The sequence below is a fragment of the Hyaena hyaena genome, unplaced genomic scaffold, assembly GCF_003009895.1.
Source record: "Hyaena hyaena isolate Hyena2069 unplaced genomic scaffold, ASM300989v1 scaffold_5, whole genome shotgun sequence".
Classification (NCBI taxonomy): domain Eukaryota; kingdom Metazoa; phylum Chordata; class Mammalia; order Carnivora; family Hyaenidae; genus Hyaena; species Hyaena hyaena.
Window position 1 is genome coordinate 5,937,668 of NW_024080637.1, and position 25,912 is coordinate 5,963,579.

The 25,912-nt window shown below is 51.7% G+C and overlaps 1 protein-coding gene across 1 annotated transcript; it reads right to left on the reverse strand.

Moving 5' to 3' along the window:
• LEXM (lymphocyte expansion molecule) lies at positions 1-25,912 on the reverse strand. Its single transcript, XM_039238849.1, has 10 exons — positions 25,717-25,912; positions 24,625-24,712; positions 24,053-24,217; positions 23,811-23,933; positions 19,179-19,310; positions 18,880-19,023; positions 17,298-17,459; positions 16,133-16,258; positions 14,330-14,463; positions 1-460 (listed from the first exon to the last, which is right to left on the reverse strand). Exons 1-10 carry the CDS (start codon positions 25,764-25,766, stop codon positions 388-390), a joined length of 1,197 nt encoding a protein of 398 aa, XP_039094780.1. The 5' UTR covers positions 25,767-25,912; the 3' UTR covers positions 1-387.

The window sequence follows — 25,912 nt, forward strand, 5'->3', positions numbered from 1 at the left end:
CACCTCTTTTTGGATTTTAATAATCAGAGAGTCAAGCAATTTGAGTTTAGAAGAGGTTCCAAGAGTGTCAACCACATTCCACCCATTAGTCCATCTGCTACCTGGCTCCCATGTTCATGTCACTGGCTAGTTTGAATTCTCAGGATAACTGATCTTTCATAGCAACAGATATTTGGCCCCAGCTGTCCAGGGGACCACGTGACCTCCAGGTAGATGTCTCCAGCAAAAGCGTTCCCACCATATCCTTCCCCTCCAGGCATTCCCAGGTGTCCTTTCTCCAAGAACCACCCCCCCAACCCAGATTCCCACTCCTACACTCCCATCCCCAAATTTGTCTTCAGGTTTTTGGGTCCTCTGGTCATCACAGGCTGTCCTTCATATCCACCTTTAAGGAGTAGGATCTGAATTGTAATCCACCGTTGGAAGGCACCTCCCCTTAGTAAAAGGTGTGATCCTTTCCCTTTAAAAAGACAGAAAGAGAAAATGAAACTTGTTCTTTGGAAGGAAGTGAGCCCCCATCCTTGGGAGGGGCACCCGTGGGGATGAAAAGGTACCCGCTGGTTGTGCTTCCCAAGGGTTCCTGTATTGAGTAGGAGAGCAAAATTGATGACCCCCAGAAACAAAACAGCCTGGTTTTGTGAACCAGTTTGGATCATCAGAGCCCCCAAGTTGGTTTTTTAAGAACTCCAAATATGAAATCCTAGCGTTTGAAAGATCATCTAACCCACCCCTGAGAGGGAGAGAGAGACTGAGGGCCAGAGGGAGGAGAGAACTTGCCTGAGGTTACCCTGGTGGCCAGAGTCAGGGCCAGAATTCCAGCGCAGAGCCCCTGACTTCAGTCTAGTGACCCTTGCATTGTTCTGATTCTTTCCTCTGAAGGGAACCCCTGAAGACTCTCATTCATGGAACTCTAGTTCCACTCCCAGAGCCATTTGGAAGATGGCATTTCAATAAAAACACTTTGCTTTGTGTTTCAAACAGCATCTATCAGCCATTATGTTACACTTATGTGTTTATTCTCTGTCTTCCATACCAACATGTAAACTTCACAAGGGTGGGACTTTTATTTTTCTTTTTAAGTTTATTTATTTATTTTGAGGGAGAGCACACAAGCAGCAGAGTGAGGGAGAGAGAGAGAGAGAGAGAGAGAGAGAGAGAGAATCCCAAACAGGCTTCAGGCTATCAGCACAGAGCTCAATTTCATGAACCATGAGATCATGACCTGTGCTGAAATTAAGAGTTAGATGCTTAAATGACTGAGCCACTCAGGTGCCCCAGGACTTTGATTTCTTTATGGATATTTCCCCTATGCTTTGACTGTTACCTGGTGCTTGGTAGGTGCTGCACAAATATCTGTCAAAGGAAGGTGGGAGGGAGGGCTCAGCAGGGTAAAAGAGGTCTTTACTCTTCACTCCTCCCCATCCCACTGTCCCTGGCCTGGCTCAGAGCCTCAACTCTTCCCTGACCATTAAGATGGACTTATCTCCATCTCCTTCCCACTGCCCCACCCCACAATGCCACAGAACACATCTTTAAAACACAAAGCTACTTGGGCTCTCTCTCTCTCTCTCTCTCAAAAATAAATAAACAAACATTTAAAAAATCTTTTAAACACAAGAGTTACTTCCCATTAAAACCCTTCTGAGTGTCTGGGAGAAAATATCTGCAAAACACATATCTGAAAAAAGATGGAGGCTTAGAATACATAAAGAACTCTCGAAACTTAATAGAAGAAAACCGGCAACCCATTTTTTAAGGCGCCAAAGAAGAGATATGGAGGAGGCAGAAGCCAAGGAGGAGGCAAAGCCAAGTCCCACCCCAATATTACATCTTCCAAGAGGCCCTTTCCAAAGACCTCTGAGGAAAACTTACCGATTACCTGAATTACAGGTATTTGTCTGCAAAAAGGCCAGATGCCTACATTAAGACACCGCAATCCCATTGCACCAGTTGGTCTTGCTTCATCACCTGTCAGATCCTCTCCTGTGTCCTGCCCTCCAGCTACCCAGCCACCCCCAAACAGGCCAGGCTTGTCCACCCCTCCGTGCCCAGGCTGGCAACTGCTGGCAGCCTGGGACGCAATGCATCTCTGCACCACCTTCCCAGGGAAGACTCTGGCTCCTCCCTCTGCATACCATGGTCCCATAGCATCTTACTGAGCCCTCTGTCATGTACCTGATTCCAGGTCAACCCCTCTCCCTTGCCCCATTTGCCTGTGACTCTTCTGAGAAAAAAAACTGGCCCCTAGCAAAAAATGTGATTGGCTCTTCAATCTCTAGGTCTTCCCCACCTCCTGCCCTCATCCAAGGTCAATCTCTTTCTATGCTAGGGTGACCCCCCCCACCAGCCTGTACAAGGAGTGGGTTCCACCACCTCACAACTGAATCACCTGCTTCTACCTTGCCTGTCAGCTCAGAAATATGCTCCAGCCTCTATCCCTCCCCATCCCTACCTAGAATAAAGGCAGATCGAGGAAAAAGGAGGAAGAAAGGAAAATTTAAAATATGGCCTCCTCTCCCCACTGCCTGCCTTTGGAGCTGAAGGCCCTATCTTTCCCTGGTGCCATGTTGTCTCTATGGCAGTCACCAGACCTCCATGGTGCACAGTAAATGTGCAGTGGGGATGCGGAAAGAGGGGACTTCACACTGAGCCTCCTGAGTCCCCTCTTCCAGGCCAAACTCCCAAATCTCCCACCAAAGTGGCATATACAAAGGCCAAGGAGGTCAAAGAAAATGGATCAGGGGAGGGCAGGTGGAGTGAGGCCAGGGAGACAAGTCACAGTGAAGACTTCCTCTTCCTTAGCCTTCCCTCCTGGTCTCATCCACCAGGAGGTCATGGGGAAGGAGGGAGGAAAGCATTCTGGAAAGTCCTGAGGCCCTCTTGTCCTGATTCTCCTTCTCTGCTGCCCTGTGTCTGTAGAAAGAGGGAGTGCCTTCTGCGTGAAGCTGGGAGCCGTCTTGGGGCAGAACTGCTGCCGGGCTCTCTTCTGCAGTGTTCCAGCGGCCAAGATGTGCCTGGCACTTAGCAACTGCCCAGTGAATCTTTGAAGCCTGAATGCACGTACACCATTGACTGGCAGCGACTTTTCAGGAAACTGCTCTCTCTCCAGATTCCAGTTGTCTTAACTGGAAAACATCGAGAATAATATCTACCTTTTAAAGTCATTGTACAGGGGCCCCTGGGTGGCTCAGTCGGTTAAGCGTCCGACTTCGGGTCAGGGCATGATCTCTTGGTTTGTAAGTTCGAGCCCTGCGTTGGGCTCTGTGCTGACAGCTCAGAGCCTGGAGCCTTTTTTGGATTCTGTGTCTCCCTCTCTCTCTGCACCTCCCCTGCTCATGCTCTGTGTGTGTCTCTCTCTCAAATAAATAAGTAAATAAGCATTTAGAAGTTTTTAATTAAAAATAAATTTTAAAAAAGAATAAAATGCTATAAAAGGTAGTATGCATGCAGAAGTATTCAGGAGGAAGTGTACTGAGGTCTGCCATTTACCTGAAATGTATTCAATTATAAGATGATCAATAGATGGATAGAGGGGCAGATAGATAGAAAGAGGTGTTGTAAAGCAAGAAGAGTAAAGCATGAATGATACAGTCTAAGTGGTGGATACATGGGTGTACATGGTAAAAATCCTTTCAATTTTCTGTATATTTGAAATTTTTTATAATAAACAAATATCAGGCAAGCTTAAAAGGAAAAGTAAACCTCTACCAAATCAAACTGGAAGTTTCCATGTGTTCCTTCCATGGAGTCCTCCAGACCCACCTGCTTCACCGGGTACTGTACCACTGAGCACATATTCATCGAGCTCCTTCCATGCATGCCAGGGAGACACCAGAGCTCCAGAAACAAGAAGTGTGTCTACAGGGACCACAGCATGCGAATAAGTAATTAGCACAAGGAGGAAAGGGCCTCAACCCTGGGGGTCACAAGAGATTGAGAATAAAGAGACACTATCTGGAAAAATCGGGAAAGGCTTCCCATTTAAGCAGAGTTGTGGAGGGTAAATAGGAGTTTTCCAGACAGGAACTAGTGGAAGGCTGTTCCAGGAGCTGGTCACAGTGTGGCCACAGCATGGAGGGTGGGGCAAAGTATGGCCTGGCTGGAGCACAGCTCATGGCCACACAGCCAGAGGGTGGGCTAGATGTAACTAGACCTGGCTGCGGGGGGCCCGGCTGGCTCCGTCGGTACAGTGTGCGACTCTGAATCTCAGGGTGGTGAGCTGAAGCCCCACATTGGGTGTGGAGCCTAGGAAGGAAAGGAGGAAGGAAAGGAAGGGAAGGCAGGGAGGAAGGAAGGAAGGAAGGAAGGAAGGAAGGAAGGAAGGAAGGAAGGAAGGAAGGAAGGAAGGAAGGAAGGAAGGAAGGAAGGAAGGAAGGAAGAGGGGCACCTGGGTGGCTTGGTCAGTTGAGCGTCTGACTTTGATTTCAGCTCAGGTCATGATTCAAGGGTTGTGGGACTGAGCCCCCAGTTGGGGTCTGCACTGAGCATGCAGTGTGCTTAAGATTCTCTGTCTCTCTCCCCTGCTTTGTGCATTTGCTTTCTTTCTCTCTCTAAGAAGGAAGGAAGGGAGGGAGGGAAGGAACGAAGGAGAGAAGGAAGAAAGAAGGAAGGAAGGGAAGAAGGAAGGAGGGAAGGAAGAAAGGAACGTCAAAATCTGACATCTGTTTAAAAAAAAAAAAGACCTGATTGTAAGCACCAGAAAGGTGGCCAGAGGCAAGATATGATCCATTGGTCAGGTCAGTCAGGCGTACTTATGAAACACCTACTGCCTACGCAGATCTAAAGAATCAAAACCAAGTCTACCTTTCCCACAAGGGAGTTAAATCCCAGGCTGCCAGGCTGAAAGCCCAGAACCCTGTGGTTTGGTGGGAGGAAGCAGGTGAGCCTAGGGAGTGAAGGGTGAACTGAATTAGTTGTCATCCTAGAAACAGACTTCACAACTCTCCCACACTCCCCCTTCCTCACCTGGCCGGCCCGTGCTTTGAGGACCCACTGTGTTCTGCTCTCAACACCTGACCCAGGAGGAGAGGCTGAAGCAAATGGCCAGAGTCAGAGGGGAGCTTTCAGCCCTGCATTTACTTGGCGGTCACTTCCATGCCTCCAAGCCTCACGTACTCCTGTATAAGATGGGAAGATGGGAAGATGGCACCGGCCTTGATCTTTGCCTTCTATAGCAGGCACCGTCTGTGGACTTGTGGGCGTTTCCACCCCCAGGATCACAACCAGTGCTCTCCAGCCGCAGGCAAGGATTAAGAAGAGGCCATCAGCCCTGGGGCGGGGGCGGGGGTGAGGGGGGCGGGGGTGGGGGGGGAGCCAGTGAGAGTGTCCCCAGACGCCCAGTTTCCATCGTCTTCATTCATTCCTGACTTCTGCTTTATTTTTATGTGTCTTGATTTTTTTAAAAAAACCTCTAGGGTCAAATGATTGCTTCTTTGGGTTTCAATCTTTCTTGGTGAATATTAAAAACTGAAGTTATAAGTTTTACGCCCACTGATGTTTTTTAATTTTTGTTTATTTTGAGAGAGAGTAAGAGTGAGCAGGGGAGGCCCGGGGGGTGGGGGGAGGAGAGAGAGAGAGAGAGAGAGAGAGAGAGAGAATCCCAAGCAAGCTCTGCACTGTCAGCACGGGAGCCTGATGCAGGGCTTGAACCTATGAACCATGAGATCATGACCTGAGCTGAAATCAAGAGTCCGATGCTTCACCAACTGAGCCACCCAGGTGCCCCACTCCAACTGATGTTTTGACAACATCACATAGATTTTGATATAGAGTTTCTATTGTAAATAATTTGTAAAGAGTGTGTAATTTTCAACGTGACTTCCTCTTAAACCCAGGAGCTATTTAGAAGTGTGCTGCTTAAGTCCAAGTACTTGGTTTTGGGGACTATTATTGTTAATGTTTTGTTTCATCGCACTATGTTTAGAAAAAGTGACCTCAAATTTTCTATGTAGGATGTTTTAAATTTAGACTTTTTTAAAATTGTTTTTGGGTTTTTTTTGGGGGGGTTTGTTTTTTTTGAGAGAGAGACAGACAGAGAGAGAGACAGAGAGAGACAGCGTGAGCAGGGGAGGGTCAGAGAGAGAGGGAGACACAGAATCTGAAACAGGCTCCAGGCTCTGAGCTGGCTGTCAGCACAGAGCCCGATGCGGGGCTGGAACCCTCGAATTGCGAGTTCATGACCTGAGCCGACGTTGGACGCTTAACCGACTGAGCCACGCAGGTGGCCCTACATTTAGATATTTTTAATGAGGCTTTCTTAGAGGATCAATTTTTTTGTTGTTGTTTACTTTGATTTTGAGAGAGAGAGAGAAGTGCATGCAAGCAGGGGTGGAGCACAGAGAGAGAGAGAGAGAGAGAGAGAGAGAGAGAGAATCCTAAGCAGGGTTTAGAGTCTGAACCATGAGATCATGACCCAAGCTGAAATCAAGAGTCGGATGGTTAAGCACCCCAAGGATCAACTCTTACAAGTCTTCCATGAGTATCTCAAAATAATGTGGAGTAAAATATTCCTACTCAAATCCCCCAAATAATTATTTACATAGACTTCTCTGTCAAATTCTTAAATAAGTCTCTTTAGAATTCCCATTATGATTGCGGGAACTCATCATTGTTGCTTTGGGTGTAAAGGTTCAAAGTTATTATAGCTTCTTTATGGATTTTATTGTTTACCATGGTCACTCAGCTTTGTCCCATTTCCTATGCTGGCCTTGAATTCTACTTTGCTTCATATTTGTATTACCACTTTTTCTTTTGGTTCTTGGTTACATTTATCTGGTATGTCATAGCCAGATATATCAGATACAGTCTCACATATGTCTTCCCCTTTCTTGAGCTCTCTATGCTAACTCATTTTTCACTTGATTACAGTGTTTTCCCCAGTAATATTTTCAGAAAGGGTGCATTTGGTATACATCCTGAATCCTTATGCACCTCTATTTGCCTTGCACATGAATGACAGTTTGGCTAGATAGAGAATTCACTAAACACTGTTTTCTATCCCTGTTTCAGAAGAGAAGCTTCAAACCTGTCTGATTGTCTTTTATTTAAGTTGTAGGTGGTCTTTTCCAATATGAAACTTATAAGATTTTTATTTTTACCTTTGAAACTCAGAAATTTCCCCATGCTTAAAGGGGAACTGAATACATACATTAATTTTTCTCCCTTCGGAAATCCCACTAAAACAAGAGTAAAGGAATAAAAATTTAAAAGCATATTCCTCGCAGTGACAAAAAAGAATAGAAGTGGCAGCAGTAAAGAAACAGATGTTTTGGAAGTTAAGAAGCAGATGGAAAAACAGTCACTACCTTAGCAGACCCGAGAAGCCTGAACCCTAAGCCAGTAGGAGATAAATTCAGGAATTCTCTCACTCCAGAGGCAGGAGAATTAGCAGCACTACGTCCCTCTGGAATGGGAATGAAGGTGAGACCAAAAATAAGGCTATTGATTGACAGTCTATGTAGTATGTTTCCCTCCCCACTCTCTGCAGCCAGATGAGTGTCCTTCATGAATGAAGACTGGGGAATTTATTCTCTGGAAACAGAGAGGTTCTCTGTACAAGGTGACACAGGCACACGTGATGTCATGAGTACCACATTTAAAACAGAATCAAGTAGGGGCACCTGGGTGGCTTAGTCGGTTAAGCGTCCGACTTTCACTTAGGTCATGATCTCGCGGTTCGTGGGTTCGAGCCCCGCATCGGGCTCTGTGCTGACTGCCAGCTCAGAGCCTGGAGCCTGTTTCAGAGTCTGTCACTCCCTCTCTCTCTGACCCTCCCCTGCTCATGCTGTCTCTCTCTCTCTCTCCTAGAAATAAATAAAAAACATTAAAAAATTTTTAAAAATAAAAAAATAAAAATAAAATAAAACAGAATCAAGTGGAAGTTCAACCACTAAGTATCGAGACCTCAAAGCTCTTCTCTTCCACTTAGAGCTCTAGCAGCCAGACTTAGGTCCTCCAGAAGAGTATTTTTTCCCCCAGCCAAGGTAAAAGACAAAAGACCTCACAACCCTAACCTTGAAGTTCCCCCCCGTGAAAATACCCAGCTTGGCCAGCCTATGGAGAAGTCCATAATTCACAAGTGCCCCAGAGCCTTCAGTAGGATTTTTAGTTAGATACGAATGCACAGCCAAGAAATACCAGAAAATTTTCAGAAAAATCTCTGATATGGAATATGAGGCCAAAACAAACTCACAGAAAAATAAAAGGATTTGAACAAAGGAGACGATGTCAGGCAAACTTGTCTTAATCAATAATACCTTCAAAGTAGGAGCAAACATTGTGTCCATGAAATAAGAAAATGGTGTTGCTAAAAGGAACATTTTAGAAATCAAAAAAGAATGCTTATATGTTAAAATAGGAAATCAGAAAGTGAAAAACTCAGTGAGTGGATGAGAGACTATTTCTAATCACCTGAAAACAATCAGCAGCTCAGACATGCCCAGGATAGAGCCAAGCACAGAGCAGGCTTTTCAAATGAATCAGTGAAAGAACTGATAGGGGCTCCTGGGTGGTTCAGTGGGTTAAGCATCCGACTTTGGCTCGGGTCATGACCTCCTGTTCTATGAGTTCGAGCCCCACATTGGGCTCTGTGCTGACAGCTCACAGCCTGGAACCTGCTTCAGATCCCGTGTCTCCCCCTCTCTCAGGCACTCCCCCCCCACTCTCTCTCTCTCTCAAAAATAAACATTAAAAAAAAAAAAGTGGAGCACCTGGGTGGCTCAGTTGATTGAATGTCTGACTTCAGCTCAGCTCGAGTCATGATCTCACAGTTCGTGAGTTCAAGCCCTGAGCCCCATGTAGGGCTCTCCCCTCTCAGTGCAGAACTCACTTCAAATTCTCTGTCCCCTTCTCTCTCTGTCCCTCCCCCAATTTCCCTCCCCCAATTTGTGCACATGCGCACTCTCTGTGTCAAAAGGAGAAAAAGAAAGAGGTTATAAGGGAATCCTTTATCTCACCTTATGACCTCCCTACTGTGCCTTACGACACAGTCTTCCTGACCCAACAAAGAGCCCAGCGGCAGGTTTACATGGGCAATGCCAAACCAGAGCCCTAGGGAGAATCATGCACCAGCCTCACAATTAGACACCCACAGCGACCTGCTGGTTGGCTTCCATTCAGCAGCATTCATTGGCCTTAATTAAACCTGACTATGTTCCTGTAGGGTATATATCATTACCCTTTTACAGATGAGAAAACTGAGGTCCGAAAAGCAAAGAGTGACTCTTGGCTGGAGGTGGGTCTACGTGGAGAACCTATCTTCTGTGTAGTCTGTTTCAAGAGCACTTGTCCCCTAGGTGCCTTTTTTCCCCCTGATTATAAAAATGTTACATGTATTTTCACAAATCTAAACATCTCAGAAATAAAACAAGGTAATGCAAAACGATGGTAGCCCTACACAGGTAACCATGAGCAACAGTATGGCGCCTAGTTCTCCAGAGTGTGTTGTCTACGCATACAGAAATATACTTTTAATAGTATGATTATTCTCCTGTTTTTAATATTCATATATATTTACTCTTCCAGATGAAGTTTATAATAAATGTAGCCAGTTCTCCCAACCAGCCCCCTGAAATTTGGTAAAATGGCATTAAGTGTGTACATCAATGGGGAGGAATTGCTGTTTTTCCAATATTGAGTTCCTCCATCAATGAACATGGTATTCTCTCCAGTTTTTCAAGCCTTTTTTGACATCTTTTAGTAAAGGTTTGTATTTTTCTTCATGTATGCCTTAACTATACCTTATTAAGTTTATCCGAGGCATTTTATCATTGGTATTGCTACTAAGAATGAGATCCTTTTCTTTCTCTCATGTTTTCTATTAATTGTGGCTGCAGTACCAGAGGAAACTCTTCATCTTTACAGTTTTTTTTTTTTAATTTTTTAATGTTTGAGAGAGACAGAGACAGAGACAGAGCACAAACAGGGGAGGGGCAGAGAGAGAGGGAGACACAGAATCCAAAGCAGGCTCCAGGCTCTAAGCTGTCAGCACAGAGCATGACGCAGGGCTCCAACTCATGAACCATGAGATCATGACCTGAGCTGAAGTCGGACGCTTGACTGACTGAGCCACCCAGGTGCCCTGCATCTTTACAGTTTTAAAATGAACTCTGTTGGGAGTGCCTGAGTGGCTCAGTTGGTTGAGTGCCCAACTCTTGATTTCAGCTCAGGTCATGATCTCACAGTTAGTGAGACTGAGCCTGGTGTCAATCTCCATACTGACAGCTCACAGCTTGCTTGGGATTCTCTCTCTCCTCTCTCTCTCTGCCCCTCCCCTGCTCATGCTTGCTCTCTCTCAAAATAAATAAAATAAACTTTAAAAAAATAAAAATAAGTAAAATGAACTCCCTTGGACTTAGGTAAATGCATTATAAATTGTGATAATTTGCCCTTCCTTACCAATATTTATATGTATTATTTGTTTTTCTTCTCTTATTGCATTTGCTGCAACCTCTACGACAGTGCTAAATAGGGCCAGTGACACAAACATCCTTGTCCTGTCCTTGATTTCATGAGAAGTCTTGGAAATTTTACTGTCACATTCAATATCTTGGCCTCTTCTTTAAAAGCCCCCACCCTCCCTCAGGACTCAAATGCCCTCCTATTTCTCCCCCATCCTTGTCAAATTGCCCTATTCATAGAGGCTTTTCCTTAGGCTTTTGATAGCAGAGGGTCGGTTAAACTACCATAGTTCCTTTTCCTGGATGACGTGCATTCCCAGGCTCTGCAAAGAACGTGCCCCTTCTAGAACTAAAACGCAGAATTCTGCCAAGGCACAGCAGCTGCTAAGAGACGAGGAACTTGCCGCCTACCCACCAAGCAACACCTGCAGACACACATCCTCTTCTCTAGTCCTGAGTGTGCACTCTACAAGGTGGATTCTTTTTTTTTTTTTTAATTTTTTTAATGTTTTCTTTATTTTTGAGAGAGAGAGAGACAGCATGAGTAGGGGAGGGTCAGAGAGAGAGGGAGACACAGAATCCAAAGACAGGCTCCAGACTTGGTAGCTAGCTGTCAGCACAGAGACCGACATGGGGCTCAAACCCACGAACCATGAGATCATGACCTGAGCCGAAGCGGGACGCTCAACCGACTGAGCCACCCAGGCGCCCCAAGGTGGATTCTTTAGCTCACTCTCACTGTTCAAAGGAAGGTCTCCCTCCAAGTAACTTGTCCCAGGTCACACAGCTAAGGAGCAGACAATTCGAAGGGAAATCCTACAACCTCACAAACCTGAGTGATGGATGTGATTACAGTGGTCAAGGGGAAGTCTGGACGCAAGGGGACGGCAGATGTTCCAGGGAGAGAGTCTAATGGGGATGGGACATCCTTCCCTTCCCTGTAGGCCTTTGCTGAGCAAGCAGTTTATAGAATGGGGCTTTGCTGACAGGGTGGCCAGAGAGGAGTGGCAGGAACCATGAGAACCCTCAAATCCTCATGTGGGCATCGCTTTAAGGGAGGGGCCCTGCCTTGGGAACAAAGACTGGAGATGAGTCCCAGCTCTATCACTCACCCGCTGTGTGACCCTGGACAAGTTGCTCCCCTCTCTGGTCCTGGTTGAACACCTATAAAATACCCAACCACCTGGACTAGAAAGAGCAAGAAAATGCTTTTGCACACTCAAAGTGTTCCATTTGATTTTCTAATTAATTTTTACTTTATTTATTTATTTTATTTATTTATTTATTTATTTATTTTATTTATTTATTTTGAGAGAGAGACTCAGCATGAGCTGGGGAGGGGTAGAAAGGGAGGGAGAGAGTGAGAGAGAGAGAGAGAGAGAGAGAGAATCCCAAGCTCCATGCTCTCAGCACAGAGCATGATGCGGGGCTCAAACCCACAAATCATGAGATCATGACCTGAGCCGGAATTGAGAGTCAGACGCTCAACCGACTGAGCCACCCAGGTGCCCCTGAAGTGTTGCACTTGATTTTCAATTAAACAAAGCGATGAATCCATGCATTTCTCTCTACTCTCTTCTGCAATCTGCTAAAAGGACTATACAGAATGTTTCTTAAAGATAGACAAACAAGAAAGGGAGAGGCTGGTATCAGGGGACAAGAGGTGTAACGTGGTTTTATTTTGGGGAAATGGAGCAAGCCACTTGCAATAGGGGGAGCCAACGAGACACCTGTCGGCTCCTACCACAGATCCCAGAGAGACCCAGGAATTGGCAACGCCAGTATCTCATCGGAGGCGCAGGTCTGATGGTTGAAAACAGAGGGAAAATTACATACACACACAGACATACACCTCACTCCTCGCCCACCCGGCACAGTGCAAGATGCACAGACAGGCACCCAAGTCAGAGTAGAGGGAGTAGAAATCCATAACTGCTTGAGATCCCGCTGCCTCCTCCCCCTAAACACAAGCAACCACTCCCCCAGCCCAGGATGCAGGATCCTTTTCTAGAGAAGCCAAATGGTCCCACAGCATCTAGAAACACTGACACTGAGGGCCCTCCAAAAGATGACTAGACCTCCATCTAATCCCTCCCGTGAAGCCGCCAACTGACAGGCTCCACCCACACTCCCAGCAGTGTTCAGTGCTTTCCTCTTAAATGCCAGCAATACAAGTAAAAGAAATAAGGAACTTGGAAGAAGCACAGGGCACGCTGTGAGCAAAAGGACACCAAAGGGACACTGTCCTCGTTACCTTTAGATTAAAGAACACACTGCATACAGACACTGAACTGGGTGCAAGGAGGAGGGAAGGGAAGGGAGGGGAAGGGAGGGGAAGGGAAGAAGCACTCTACACAATACTCAGGGACTCATTTTTTTTTTTTTTTTTTTTTTTTTTTAGAGAGAGAGAGAGAGGATGCAAGTGAGCAAGGCTCAAAGAGAGAGAATTCCAGGAGGGGCAGAAAGAGACAGAGAGAGAGAGAAGTAGAGCTCACCCCAAGTGGAGCTGGAGCTCACGAACCATGTGATCATGACCTGAGCTGAAGTCAGATGCTTCACAAGTGAGCCCCCCAGGTGCCCAACATTTAGGAACTCTTGCAAACTAAAGAAGGTGGAGCCAAAATTTCAAAAGGTAGTAGTAGGGATCAAAAATAAGGACAGGGAAAATTTACCAAAGAGCAGGATGGAAAAGGCAGAGATGGGAAATTTAAAAACAAAAAAACAAAAAAACAAAAAAAAAAAACAAGCCAAACCAGAGTGCCAAACCAGGATGTCCAACCTTCATCTAAGAGAGGGGAGGAAATTACCAAACACACAAATGCAAGTAATGTTCACCACGTAATTGTCCCAGATGGAAAGACCCTGGTAAGTACCCCAAACCATGGGTGAAAATAGACTCACATAAGGACAATTTAAGACAAAAATTTCACCATGAAATGTCAGCACGCAAAGGACAAAGGAAAGACCCTGGAAGCTTCTAGACTTTGCATGCAAAAGACAAAACCAGACGGCACAGGAATCCTCAATCACGCCTGAAGCTCAAAGGCAACAGAGCAAAGCCTTCAAAATTCCGAGGGCAAAATGTTTCCAACCTCAAATCTTACCTCCAACCAAACTATCTGATGGGTTATGCAGGTAGGAAGAAAGGTTTTTTTCAGGCATGCAGTCTATCAGAAATGTTACCTCTCATTCCCTTCTCTTAAAAAGCGCCCCCACCCCAAAACAAGGGCACAAGTCAAGGAGGAAGACACAACAGGACTATGTTGATAAAAATGAGCATTTAAAAGCTCATTTTCCCCAAGCCGTCGGGTCCCTCGTGCCCTCACCCACAACAAAATCATCTAGAGCGTGTGTTTATTCACATTCTGACATTTCTGAGCATCGTGGCAACCAATGGCCTCTCCGGTTAATAAAATATGGCAGCAGCTAGCATTTGCAAACTGCTTACAGTCAGCCACGACACTTGCAGCACCTTTTTATCTTCAGCTTCACAAGCTTCCTAAGACCAGTTTTACCAAGCCCATCGTGGACATCAAGAAACTGAGATTCCGTGTGGCGAAGCCACCCAAGGCAGTGCCTAGATGGTGCAGGTCGTGAGTGGAGGAGTTAGTGCTGCGTCCCTTTTCCTGACCAGGAGCATTAGAGAGTACCTCAGGTGGGGCTCCACTGTCCTCCGCTCCTCGGACCATTGAAGGAACCAAGGCTCAGCGCAGTTAAGGCCCGGGCCCCGCCGCACACAGCCGGGCAGCCGGGCAGGGCCAGGGTCTGAACGTGCTCCGCTGCCTCCCTGTTTGAACGGCTCTAGGGGCAGCAGCTGTGTTCCCAAGGGAAGCAAGCACAAGGTGGTGGGCGGGGAGGGTGGGGGAGGAGGGAACCCCAGCCCACCCCAGAGGAAGCCCTTGGCCCTCTGCGGGAGCTGCAGGGGCACTCACTGCATGAGCCTGTCCCGGGCCAGATCTGAGGGGTAGCGCTTGGATCCACCCAGGTACAGGGACCGGTACCGCTGTCGTCGGTCCTTCGTCTCCATCAGCCAGGTGTTGAGGTAGCGGCCCACACCTACGGGGTTCTGCAGGGGGAGAGGGTGGCGTGAACTCAGGCCTCCTGGCTCTCCCCACGCCGCTCCCCACTCCATCTGCTAGGGGCTGAACTGCATCTTCCAAAGAGACAGGCAGAAGTCCAGCCCCTAAGACCTCAGCGTGCGACCTTATCTGGAAACGGCTGCTGCTGTCATTGGTAAGGATGAGGCACCATGTGATGGGCCCTGAACCCAATGACACCAGTGTCCTTCCAGAAGAGACACACAGGGAAAGACAGCCCTATGACAATGACGTCCGTGACACCTTAGCCGGGGTCCCCAAGTGAAGACCTCTCTCCTGTGGGAAGTGCAGGCATGGGGCGAGGAAAAGAGGCTTGCGGAGGGCAGACCTGCCGGTCCTCCCCAGAAGGAATTGGGCAGGGTGACAAGGTGTGGGCACAGTGGAGGCCACGCTGTCGTGCTGGGAGTGAGCAGGTGGGGTGGAGGAGGGAGAGCCCAGGTGTGGGGGTGCGGGAGGAGGTGATGGGGGCATCGTGGGAAGGCAGGTAAGTTACAAGCTAAATGTTCTCCCCGGATAACCCAGGACATACTTAAAACAGTGGTTCAAAACCAGGCACAACTACCCCTTGCTACTGGAAGTGAATATGGGGTCACCTGGTGGGGAGGGAGGTGTGGGTCAAGGGGGCTTGGGGGCACTGGAAATGTGCTCTTCAACACTCTGGGGGCTGGTTACGTGGATGCGTCCATTTGGTGACAATCCTTGGGGCTGTCCACTTAGGATTAATGAACTTTTCTGTCTGATTATTAGAACCCGAAAAAAAGTACACTTGGAAACTGAAGGGCAGGAGGAGTAAGAAACAGAGCGAGGTCCATATCCAATGGATATGCCTTAAGAAGGCATGTGCACAGGGGCGCCTGGGTGGCTTAGTCGGTTAAGCGTCCGACTTTCCCTTAGGTCATGATCTCGCGGTTCGTGGGTTCGGGCCCCGCGTCGGGCTCTGTGCTGACTGCCAGCTCGGAGCCTGGAGCCTATTTCAGAGTCTGTGTCTCCCTCTCTCTCTGACCCTCCCCTGCTCACGCTATCTCTCTCTCCTAGAAATAAATTTAAAAAAAAAAAAAAAAAAAAAGAAGGCATGTGCACAAAACCCAAGAACTTAGTGGCTATTTTACAAGAACACTACAAGTTCTATCACACACGTCGGGGACGGCCACCACGGGGGGAAGGGGCTGGTGACAGAAGGGGTCTTTGCTCAACCAAGTCCACAAGCCGCCCCTGAGGCCCCGGGAGGATGGAGGGAGCATTCCCCTGGGAAAATAAGCGCGTGAGCTGGCTCTGGGGTGATGTGGTTCTCAAAGTGTGGTCCGCAGAGCAGCAGCAGCACCTGGGAACTTGCTAGAAATGCGAATACCCAGGCCCCCCTACAGGTTACCAGGTCTGACACGGAGTCCAGCAGTCTGGCTTTGACAAGCCCTCCAAGGGGTTGCTCATGCCCACTCAAGTTTGGAAGCCATTGCCTTAGAGAAATAAGACTGTAGGAACGGGTGTTTGCCCCTGGGGAGAAGGATGCGGGCTCAGGCTCCCGAAGAGCATGGCTTCCTGGAAGCAAGGAGGCCTGGGCGTGCCCCATAGAGGCAGGAGAAGGTTCCATGGCCATCACCATCTAAACCACCCCCCCTCCCCAGCCCCCTGCCTACTCACCCAGCTTCCCAGAATCATCTGGTAGGCCTTTATTCCCAGACGCTTGGAAGACAGCAGGAATGGTGGCTGGTTGACCTGCCTGCATTCCTTCTCTGGAGGAAGCCACGAACCAGGACCAGACGTGGCCTAGGGGTTAGAAATGAAGGCTGAAAGCTGGAGGGGGTCTGGCAGTGGTCAGCCTGGGGCCAGGACAGGTGAGGGCTCCCGACGACCGACCCCATCCTCCCACACAGCCCTGGACTTTGAGCCAAAAATAGCGAGGGGGTTACCCAGCCCCCTTCCAACTCACCAGGAGCCCATCCTCGGGAGGTGGAGGGGCCCTCAAAACACATGTCACCCACTCTAAGCCCACGCATCAGCCTGACACCTCTTTCCAGGTTCCCAAGGGGACACACGGTCTGACAGGTCCATAGAGGCTCTTCCCGCCTGGAAAGCTGAAGCCACCCAGACTTTGGAGCCAGACGGGATGGCTTCCTTCTCACACTTGCCGGGGGCCTGGGCAAATCCCTTCCCATCTCTGGGCCTCAGTTTCCTCTTGTGAAATGCAAATGATAACTCCTACTTTGGGGTGCTGGAAGATGCCTGGCCCAGAGCAGGCATGCAGGAAACGGTAGCAGCCTGTTTCATTCATCCATACCCCCACTCCGTCCCAAGCCCCTAGCCGTTCTCTGGGATGGTGGGGACGGGGGGGGGGGGCGCGGACAGGGCAGGCCCTGCATGTGGGAGGTGGAGGCTTCTCCAGGTCACTGGCTGCCACACCCCCAGAGAGGAGCCCACCATTCCCTCAGGGGGAGCAGGTATGCAGTCTCTGTTGGAGCAGACCCCTTATTCGGGCTCCGCCCTGCCCCACGTCCCCTTGGCCTCTCTCCCGGGGAGAGAGTGCACTTCTCAGGTTCTAGGCTTCACGCTGCCAGCTCTGATCCTTAATCTCTGACTCTCAAGTTATGCCCAGAGGTCAAGCAAGTAAACTGAGCCTCGGAGAGTGGGAGGGACTTAACTCAGCATGACAGGTACATGCAAGACCGGGACTGGGGACTGGCAACCGGGTGGGTCCGACACCCCCAGGCTGAGCTCTGCCCTCAAAGAGCCAGCCCCACCCCATGCCTGCCCCATGGAGAGTCGCCTCCCCAGAGAAGAAGGCAGGCAGCCCAGGGGGAACACTGACCAGTTTTCGGGGGCACTGGCTAAGGGTGGCCCAGTAAATCCTCTCCGTAGGGGTTTCGGGGTTGCGAGCAATTTTCGAAAAAAACCCACGCTTCTTGTTGTGACGTGAGTTAAGTTCTTCCACGAAGCTCGTGAAGTTCATCAGCTCCCTGGGCTTTTTTTTCTGAGAAACAGAAAAGAAAACAAACAAACAAACAAATGGTGTCTGTTATGCCAGGAAAACCCTCAGCAGCAGAGAATAGCAGGTGGCCACACCAGGAGGCAGTACTCTCTCCCCCCTGCCTCCCGGGGACTGGGACTCTGAGGGTCCCCGCACCCTCGCCTCCAAGCCACGCCCACCCCTTAGCTTGCGCTGTTTGCCATTCCTTCATCTCCTCATTTCAAGGGCATACACTGCAGCAGGCGCACTGTTCTCCGCAGGAGAGATCGTCCAAATTTTTAAAAACCACTGTGACCGGGGACCACAGAGGACGGTTAGGGCTGCAAAACTACTCTGTGTGATACCAGAATGGTGGGTACGTTTGCCCAAACCTGTAGAATACACAATGCCAAGAGTGACCCCTAACTGTGGACTTTGGCTGATAATGACGTCAGTCGGGGTTCATCGATTGCCACTCCAGGGGTGGGGTGTTGCCGGTGGGGGAGGCTGTGCGTGGAGGGGGAACAGAGGGGGAACAGAGGGTGTGTAGGAACTCTGTACTTCCCGCTCAGTTTTGCTGTAAGCCTAAAAATGCTCTTAAAGATAAAGTCTATTACTTGTAGATAATAGAAAATATTAGTATGTGGCCTGGGCACTGGGCCAATCAGGAATTGGCCATAGGACCTGTGGAGGGTCCCAAGGCCCCTGCTGTGCTGGACAGGCCCGCTTCAGTGCCTGGTCATGGGGACATTGGGAAGGCTGGAGGGCTCATTCCCCAGCTATAAGCCTGGTCCAAAGTATGTTACCATTTTCCCTCCACCGTCCCATCCTAGCGCCTGAGTGTTACCCACCTGCTGGCACGTTCTGTTGATTTTACCCATGATTGTGTGTCCTTTTCCACTGGAGAATAAGTGCCACAGGGGGCAGTCACCCCCATGACTACCACCTGGCCCAAAAGTACACACCAGGTGAATGCACAGGGGTGACGAAACGAACAGGTAATTGGACAAATAGTTAATTCCAATTGCTATGAAACTGGAAGAAAGCAAAGCCCGGTGTGCTATGGATCACACGACAGGAGCATGATGGGAAAGGAAGCGGGCGTCAGGTTAAAATTCTACCTCAGTTTCCCCATCCTCCCAGCCTCTGGCTTGTTAGCTGCCGCTAGCAAAGCCAACTGCAATGGGCCCGTGATGCGTGGGAAGTGCTTCCAAAATAACAGGGCGCCCAGACCTGTGCGGTCAAGGTCCCTGCAGGCCTTGTGGCCAGTCTCCCACGCAGTCCTGGCATCGTGACTCCTCACGTCCCCATCTAACACAGGCTGTGGGGGTGAAGTGAGCAGTGTGGGGGCAGGGCACGCAGGGTGGCGGTGCTCCCAGGGCCGATAGTGACGCCTGCCACCTTGCGGGCGAGCGCATGCTCCGTGCCTCGCCCGGGTGCATACCTGCACAGAGTAATGTCCATAAGGCTGGGGCTTGCTTCGGTCACCGGAAAAAATGTCGTAGGGGCCGCGGGTGCCCGTGGATTGTGCCAGGTAGGTCTCAATGCCACTTTTTAAGGAGTAGGTGCCTGGCGCCAGGCCACTCCCCTAGAACAGAACCCAGGTGGCAGTCCCTGAAGTGCTGAAGGAGGCCCATCGCCTCCCAGGGTCTCAGTTCCCCATCTGCCCTGGGAGTCTCCCCTCCCCACTAGGACTGTGCAGGAAGCTGGGCAAGGCCTGGCCAGGTTGGGTGGGGAGAGTACCTGATGAACCAAGGGGGGTGGCTTGCTGGTCATCCTGCACATGAGGCCCTGGGAACGGCTCTGGGCCTTCTCCTCCAGCGTGGTGTATGGGTTACCCTTCACCCCGTAATTTCCAGGGCCTGGATAGTAGTTCTGTGGGGGCAGGGAGGGAGGGAAATAAAGGTCATCGATCCCACTCCTTATGCTGAGTTTGAAGAAGAGAAGCCCTGGGAGGGGAACAGGATGTTCAGGGCCCCTGTGTGTTAACTGCCCCCCAACACACAACATGGTGGATCTCGACACAACTTCATGGCTCAGACCTTCAGTTTCAAGCTCACACTCTTCCCCAGAGTGCCATCAGCCTGTCCCACTTACTTCATACTACTCCCCTCCTACGTCCCATACTCCAGCTGAACCGGGCTCCTTGCTGTTCACCAAACACAAGCCATTCTGCCATCCTCCTTGCCTTTCTTGCACGTATTGTTACCACCACCCAAAAGGCTCTTCCTGCCCTCTTTGCCTTGGAAAATTCTAACTCTGCAATGCCAGCTCAAATGTCATCTCTCCCAGGAATGAAGCCTTCCTTCCCCATCACCCCAGACAGTTGCTGGCTTTGGTGATCTCGGAAATGCCATCTGTGGCGCCTGCTTTATAGCCCTGCATTTGCATTAATGGGGTTCTCACTGTGCTATGAACAGTGCTGTAACCTGGAAGGATCTGGAGTCCCGGGTTCGAGTCCTGGCTCTGCTGCCTCACAGCAGAGTGACCTGGGGCATACCACTCAGTCCTTCTGAGTCTCACAGTCCACATTTGTAACTTGGAGATAGCAATACATTTCTTCCAGGGTAATTAGGATGAAAGTAAAAGTCTATAAAACCTCTAGCACAGTGCTCAGCCCATAGTGGGCACCGACATGTGAGTCAGGGTGGGGTGCCTATCTTGGGGGTCTGGAGGAGGAGGTAGGAGAGGTTGAGAATTGGGGATAGAATGAGAATCTGGGGGCCCCACTGACAGGGTTGAAAGTATGGTTTCTGTGGGTGGAGTGAGCAGAGCCACCCTGCAATGTAGGTGGATGGGTGGGTTGGTGAGGGGAGCTGGTCCTTGGATAGAGACCTGGAACGTTTGCTGCCGCAATGCGTCTTGTGGCCACACGAGGCCGCTGCAGTCCCACAGATGGCTCCGCCCTGCCCATCTCCGCCAGGAAGCAGCCCCAGAGAAGCAGCCCTACCTGGTAGGCTGGAGGTGGGCAGGGAGCTCCACCCGAGAGGAAGCAGCCCACTGCGGCATCAGATCTGTTTGCCCTCAGAGGACGGGACTGCATGTTTCCTCCTTCCAGGGCCCAGGGTTTCCAGGTGTATTCAGAAGGCCCCCAAGGTAGGGAGCCAGGGCCCTGCACAGTGCGTTAGGTGCTTCAGAAGCCTCAGCATTTGGTTCTGGAGGTGACCCAGTGAGATCCGGTCAGCACCATCTGCAGCTAACCGATGGGGAAACAGAGTTTTGGAGAGTCACATCTCAAGTCCAAGGTCCTACCTCTGGAAAGGAACAGCCTCCAGGGCTCCAACTGCAAAATCCATGCTCTTTTCTGAGCTATTTCCCCGGCCCTGCATAGGCACCAGGGGCGGGAGGGCCATGAGCCTGGGTACACCTCAGAAGGGAACCTAGAAGTGCCAGTTCCGACAGAGAGCAGCCTCTGTGAAGAGGGTGAGGAGGAGCTTGAAGATGTTCAGACCTGATTCTGACGCATGATGGCCCCTAAGGAGACCATTCTGGCAATAGTAGGAGACCAGGAAATTGGCAAGAGGCCACCCCTGGGTGGGGAAGGGGCAGTGGCCTGGGCCAGGGCAGAGGCAGTGGGGGACAGGAGGCAGACAGGAGGCAAAAGCACAGACCCCAGGGACTGTGGGGAAAAGGAGTCGCTGGGTTTCTGACTCTGGCAGCTGATGGGGCCATTACTGGAGAAGAGTGGGGCTGGGGGAGATGCTGATGTGGGGGGGGGGGCAGCGAGGGGAGAAGAGCCAGGAGGGAGGCTGGCAGAAGAACTCCAGAACTGCAGACCTAGCGTCCCCAGAGCCAAGGGAGGGGACAGTGCACTGAGGGAGGGGGCGGTGGCATCACCCAGTGCCAGAGGTGGATGGGATTCAGAAACCAGAGGAGGCCTTGCCCTTGCAGGGTTGGGGTTTGACAGCTCCATCCTCTCTGGGGAAAGATTCACGGGGCCCCAAAGAAGGCACCCACAGCTTTGGCAATGCCACTGGAGGGGTCAGCACCCTGCACAAGTGGGGGGGGGGGGCGGATAGCTAGAGGGACCAGAGGACAGAGGAGGCCATCAGGATCCCAGCCCAGGTCTCACAGCAAGAAGGTGGCTGAAGAAGCAAGTCTGGAACAGAAGCTGCCCGGACTGCCTTCTGCAGCCCCTGGAGCAGTGTCGCCCCTTGTGCTCACTGTCTAGCCCTGAGCCCAGGACAGTGTCTCAGAGAAATCCTGCAGGGCCCGCTGGAGCAGCTACGGGGCCAAAGTGCACGAAGATCCAGCTGGAAGCAAGGCCCAGGCTGTGGGACCATTCCCCTGCTCAGCCAGCACTCACAGATGCCCCAGTGGAGGGGGGCACAGGAAGGAAGCATCAGACTTATTCCTCTGCTGCCATCTGGGCTGGGTTCTAACATTAGACTCCATCCTCCAGGGACAGCCAAGGAAGAAAGACCAAGGGAGCCGACCTATGTGTAAACTGCAGGGACTATGTGTGGACACCTTAGATTCAAATCCTGCTTGTGCCACTCCGCAGCTCTGTGACCTTGGGCAGTTACGTAACCTCTCTGTTGTCCAGTTTTCTCATCTGTAAAGTGAGATAATGAATAGTGCCTACTTTGGGGAGGGGGGGATGGTTGTGAGGATTAAATTAATTAGTACACGCAAGTGCTTAGGACGGCACCCAGCACGTGGCAAGTACTGTGTTAAGCGTCAGCTATTATGACCTTAGGTAATGACTCAGTGTTCAACGCCTCCAGGCATCCCCTCACCCTATACTGCAGTTATAGCTTCTGCACCTAAAGAGGCAAAGAGTCAGCTTTGCAGCCGTAAGGGGTAGGAAAAAGGGTTGGACATTGCCTGCTTGCCAGTCGTGAGGCTTGAGGCAAAATATTTATCCTCTCTGAGCCTCCGGGGCCTCATCTGGAGTGGCTGTAAATACTTAGACTGTTTGGGAACACCAAGTACTTAGTAAGCATGTGTGCACTTATTGAGTCCACAGATGCTGGCTGTGTGCCCACTACGTGCCAGGCCCTGCTAAGAACCGGGAATCCTGCGGTGAGCCAGCCCCGCAGATGTGGTCCGCCCTCAGGGGCTGACGTCCAGTGGGGAAGAAACATGAAACACAACGCACCATCAGGACTCCTGTGAAAGGGAGATGTCTGTCACCTGGTGGGGGTCAGGTAGGCTTCCCGGAGGAAGTGACCTTGGAGCTGACAGCTGAGGGCTGAGTGGGCATTCCCTAGACCCAGGGGCAGCTGGGGGAGGGGAGGGGGGGAAGGGCATTTCTGGCAGAGGGAATGGCGGGAGGAAAGCCCCAGTTGAGGAGCTGGAAGAAGGACAAGAACATCCAGGGCAGAGAGCGCCAGGCCAGGGAGGAGGGGTGCTCCAACCACAGTGCGCACTCCGGGCAGACCGGATGACTTCTGCCTTCTCCCTCATGCCCTTGCTGAGCTTGAACCCCGCTCAGTGTTCTCCCCACATGGGACGATCATCCAGACCCACGCAGACGCCACTCTACCCCTCAGCGCCATCGCCTCCCATCCGGATGCCTCCACCCCTCCCCCCTACAAGCAGGGTGCTCCTCTGAAAATGTAATCGAGGCCCTCCCCTTGTCCAAACCCTCCACAGTCCTCCCGGTGGGATCAACCCTGAGGCCCCCACCTTGCCGCCAGGTCCTGCCCTGGGCCCTCACTCCTCTGCCATCTCTCCGCCGGTCCCCTTTCGCCATCCCCCCACCCCACCCCCCCGGCCCCACCCCCAGTGGCCCAGCTCAGGGCCTAAGCCTGCTGCCCCCTGGCACGCTCTCCTGCAGCTGTGAGCCTCAGTCGCTCACTTCCTGCAGGTATTGCTCAAACGTCACCTCCACCCAGAGGTCTTCCCGGACCACCCTACAAATTATACCTCCATCACTCTGTCTGTATCCCTTCCTTGTCTCATTTCCCCCCACGGCCCTGATCATGTATGAGTTGCTTCTCTGTACTGTCGTTTCTTCCACTAGGGCACCAGCTCCAGGAGGGCCGGGGCTTCCGGCTGCTGGATCCCGAGGCCTGAGAACAGGGCAGGGTGCTTAGCGGGGGCTCAGTCATCGTTTGCTGGCTAGACGGATGGATATATAGATGGATGAGTTTGCTGAGCACCTAATGTATGCTGGGCTCTGTTCTGGGGACTCAGAGATGAACCAGACCCATCGCCACCAGCAGGTAGCTCCTGGTCCTAGCAGGGGAGACAGACCCGGAATATAGGACAGCCCTGGGCTCGCCGCTGCGGTACCAGAAAGCAGAGGGGCTGGGGGGCCCCCAAGGAGAGGCTGGCCAAGGCTGGCGAGGGGGCGTGCAGGAGGGGCGCATCCAGCACCAACAAGGCGACATGCTTTGCAGCCAGGGCGCAGGGCGGGAGGACACCTACCCCAATGAGCCCTCGGAAGCGAGTCTCCCCCGAGCTGAGCAGCCCCCGGGTGCTGCACGGTCTCTTCTGCAGCTCCTCTAAGAAGTCTTTGAGGTTGTAGGAGCCGGGCCCCAGCTTCTCCTTCTGCCCCGAGAGAAGAAAGCAGACGGTGACAGCTTGAACCCAGGGGACGTCCACGTGGGAGGGAGTCTGGAGGAGGGGCGGCACCCCGTCCAGGAGGAACACTGCCTGGGGGGACTCACCTGAGACTGCTTCTCTCGCATGATGGCCTCGTACTGGAAGTGGGGCAGCCGGGTCAGCCGGGTGGCTTCCTGGGCCCGGGCCCAGCCTGTGCCCACCTCCTGCTTGAGCTTCTTCTTGCTGAAGCAGGTCTCCTGGTAGCCGTAGGTTCCTGGGCCTATGTGGGACTGAGTCAGAGGACAGGCACACCAGTCCACCTGCACAGTGAGTCCTCTCTCCCACCGGGGGCTGGGCAGGCTGGGGCCCCCCACCCGCGGTCCCGAACCTGGCACCGAGGGGCGTGGTGCTCAAGGTACAATCACAACATCCTCTGTCAGTGCTCTCCCCCTACACTTAGGGGCAGCCCCTCCTCCAGAGCCCACGGCTAGTTGAGAAGAGATGGCACCCAGGTCTCCATCGCCCCGACCCACACTGTTCTCACCACAGTCCGGCGTTTATCAACACAGCTGAGGCCCCAGCTCTGAACCAAGCTCTGTGCTCCAGACTGAGGGCCTGGAGAGGTGTCAGCAGGGCCCTGACACAGCTCAGCTCCTCCTCCGTGGCGAGGGACCTGGAGGGGCAGAGGGAGACTCACCGTTTCCACAGAATGAAGCTTGGAGTAGGGGGCCTCCGTGAAGGTGCTGAGTTTCTTCTTATTGGGGTAAACGGCAGAGACGTCAAACCTTGGTGGGGGGGGGCGTGGGAAGGGACTCAGTCGGTTAAGCCTCCGATTCTTGATTTCAGCTCAGGTTATGATCTCACAGTTTGTGGGATGGAGCCCTGTGTGGGGTTCTGTGCTGACAGCGTGGGGCCTGTTTGGAGTTCTCTCTCTGCCCCTCCCTCTCCCTGTCTCAAAATAAATAAAATAAACTTAAAAAAAAAAAAAAAACCTAGGGAGGGACAGAGGCCCAGAGAGAGAGAGCTCAAGGCCTGGCACTGGGTCCTGGTGTGGGTAGTTCTGGGGGGCAGGGGGGCGGGGCGTGGGATGTTGGGTTCCCAGAGGGGCTGGTGGGTGGAGCCTGAGCGGTGCTGCTGCCACCTCAGGGTCTCTGTGCTTCCTGCTTCTCCCTCCACTCTTGCCTGGTCCCCTCCCTTCTGATGGAAGCCTTTACTCAAAAGTCACCTGATCGTCTCAGTCCCCCTCTCTCCCCTCTGTCCCCCCTCTGTCCCCCCTCTGTCCCTTGCCGGGCCCTCCTCGCATCTTGCTACTTCTGCATAGCCCTTCCCACTCTCCAACATTTTCTATAGTTTTCTTTTTGGTTTATGACCCGCTCCAACCACCCCTCCCCACAAGAATGCGCACTCCTGAGTCCAGAGTTTGCTGTTTGCTCACTGTTGTGTGCCCAGATGCTAGACCTGTGCCCCGCACGTGTGAAGTCACGTAAAGGTGTGAATGAAGGACAGCTGGGCTGAGACCCTGCCCACCACCTGACGCTGAGCGGCCTCCTACCCTCCGCCTGGCCTCTCTGAGCCCGGCCCACAGGAGCTGTTCTTGAAACGCCTTCAAATCACTTAAAGATGCTGAAAGAGCTTTGGGCAGAGAAGTGCGGCAGGTGTGACGGCAGGTGTGACGGGCAGTGAAGGTCGCCATCCCCTCCTCTCCCCGCCCGCCCCCTCCCCGCGCAGCCAGGCTCCCTCCCGTCGCTCCCTCCTCTCCCAGGCTCCAGCCACGCCTCCGTGGCCCCACCTGTGGCTCTGCACCCCGAAGGGCGCCCCGCTGAACCACTTGGTGCCCATGGCTCGGGCGCCCCCAGGCGAGGTGCTTGGCGGGCCCGCCGAGGGACTCCTTCCGCTGACGCCTGCGGCCACCGCTGCCACGGCAACCCCGCCTTGTGACCTGTGAGTCCCCGGAGACCTGTGGCGTGCCCGCGCCCCAGTGGCGC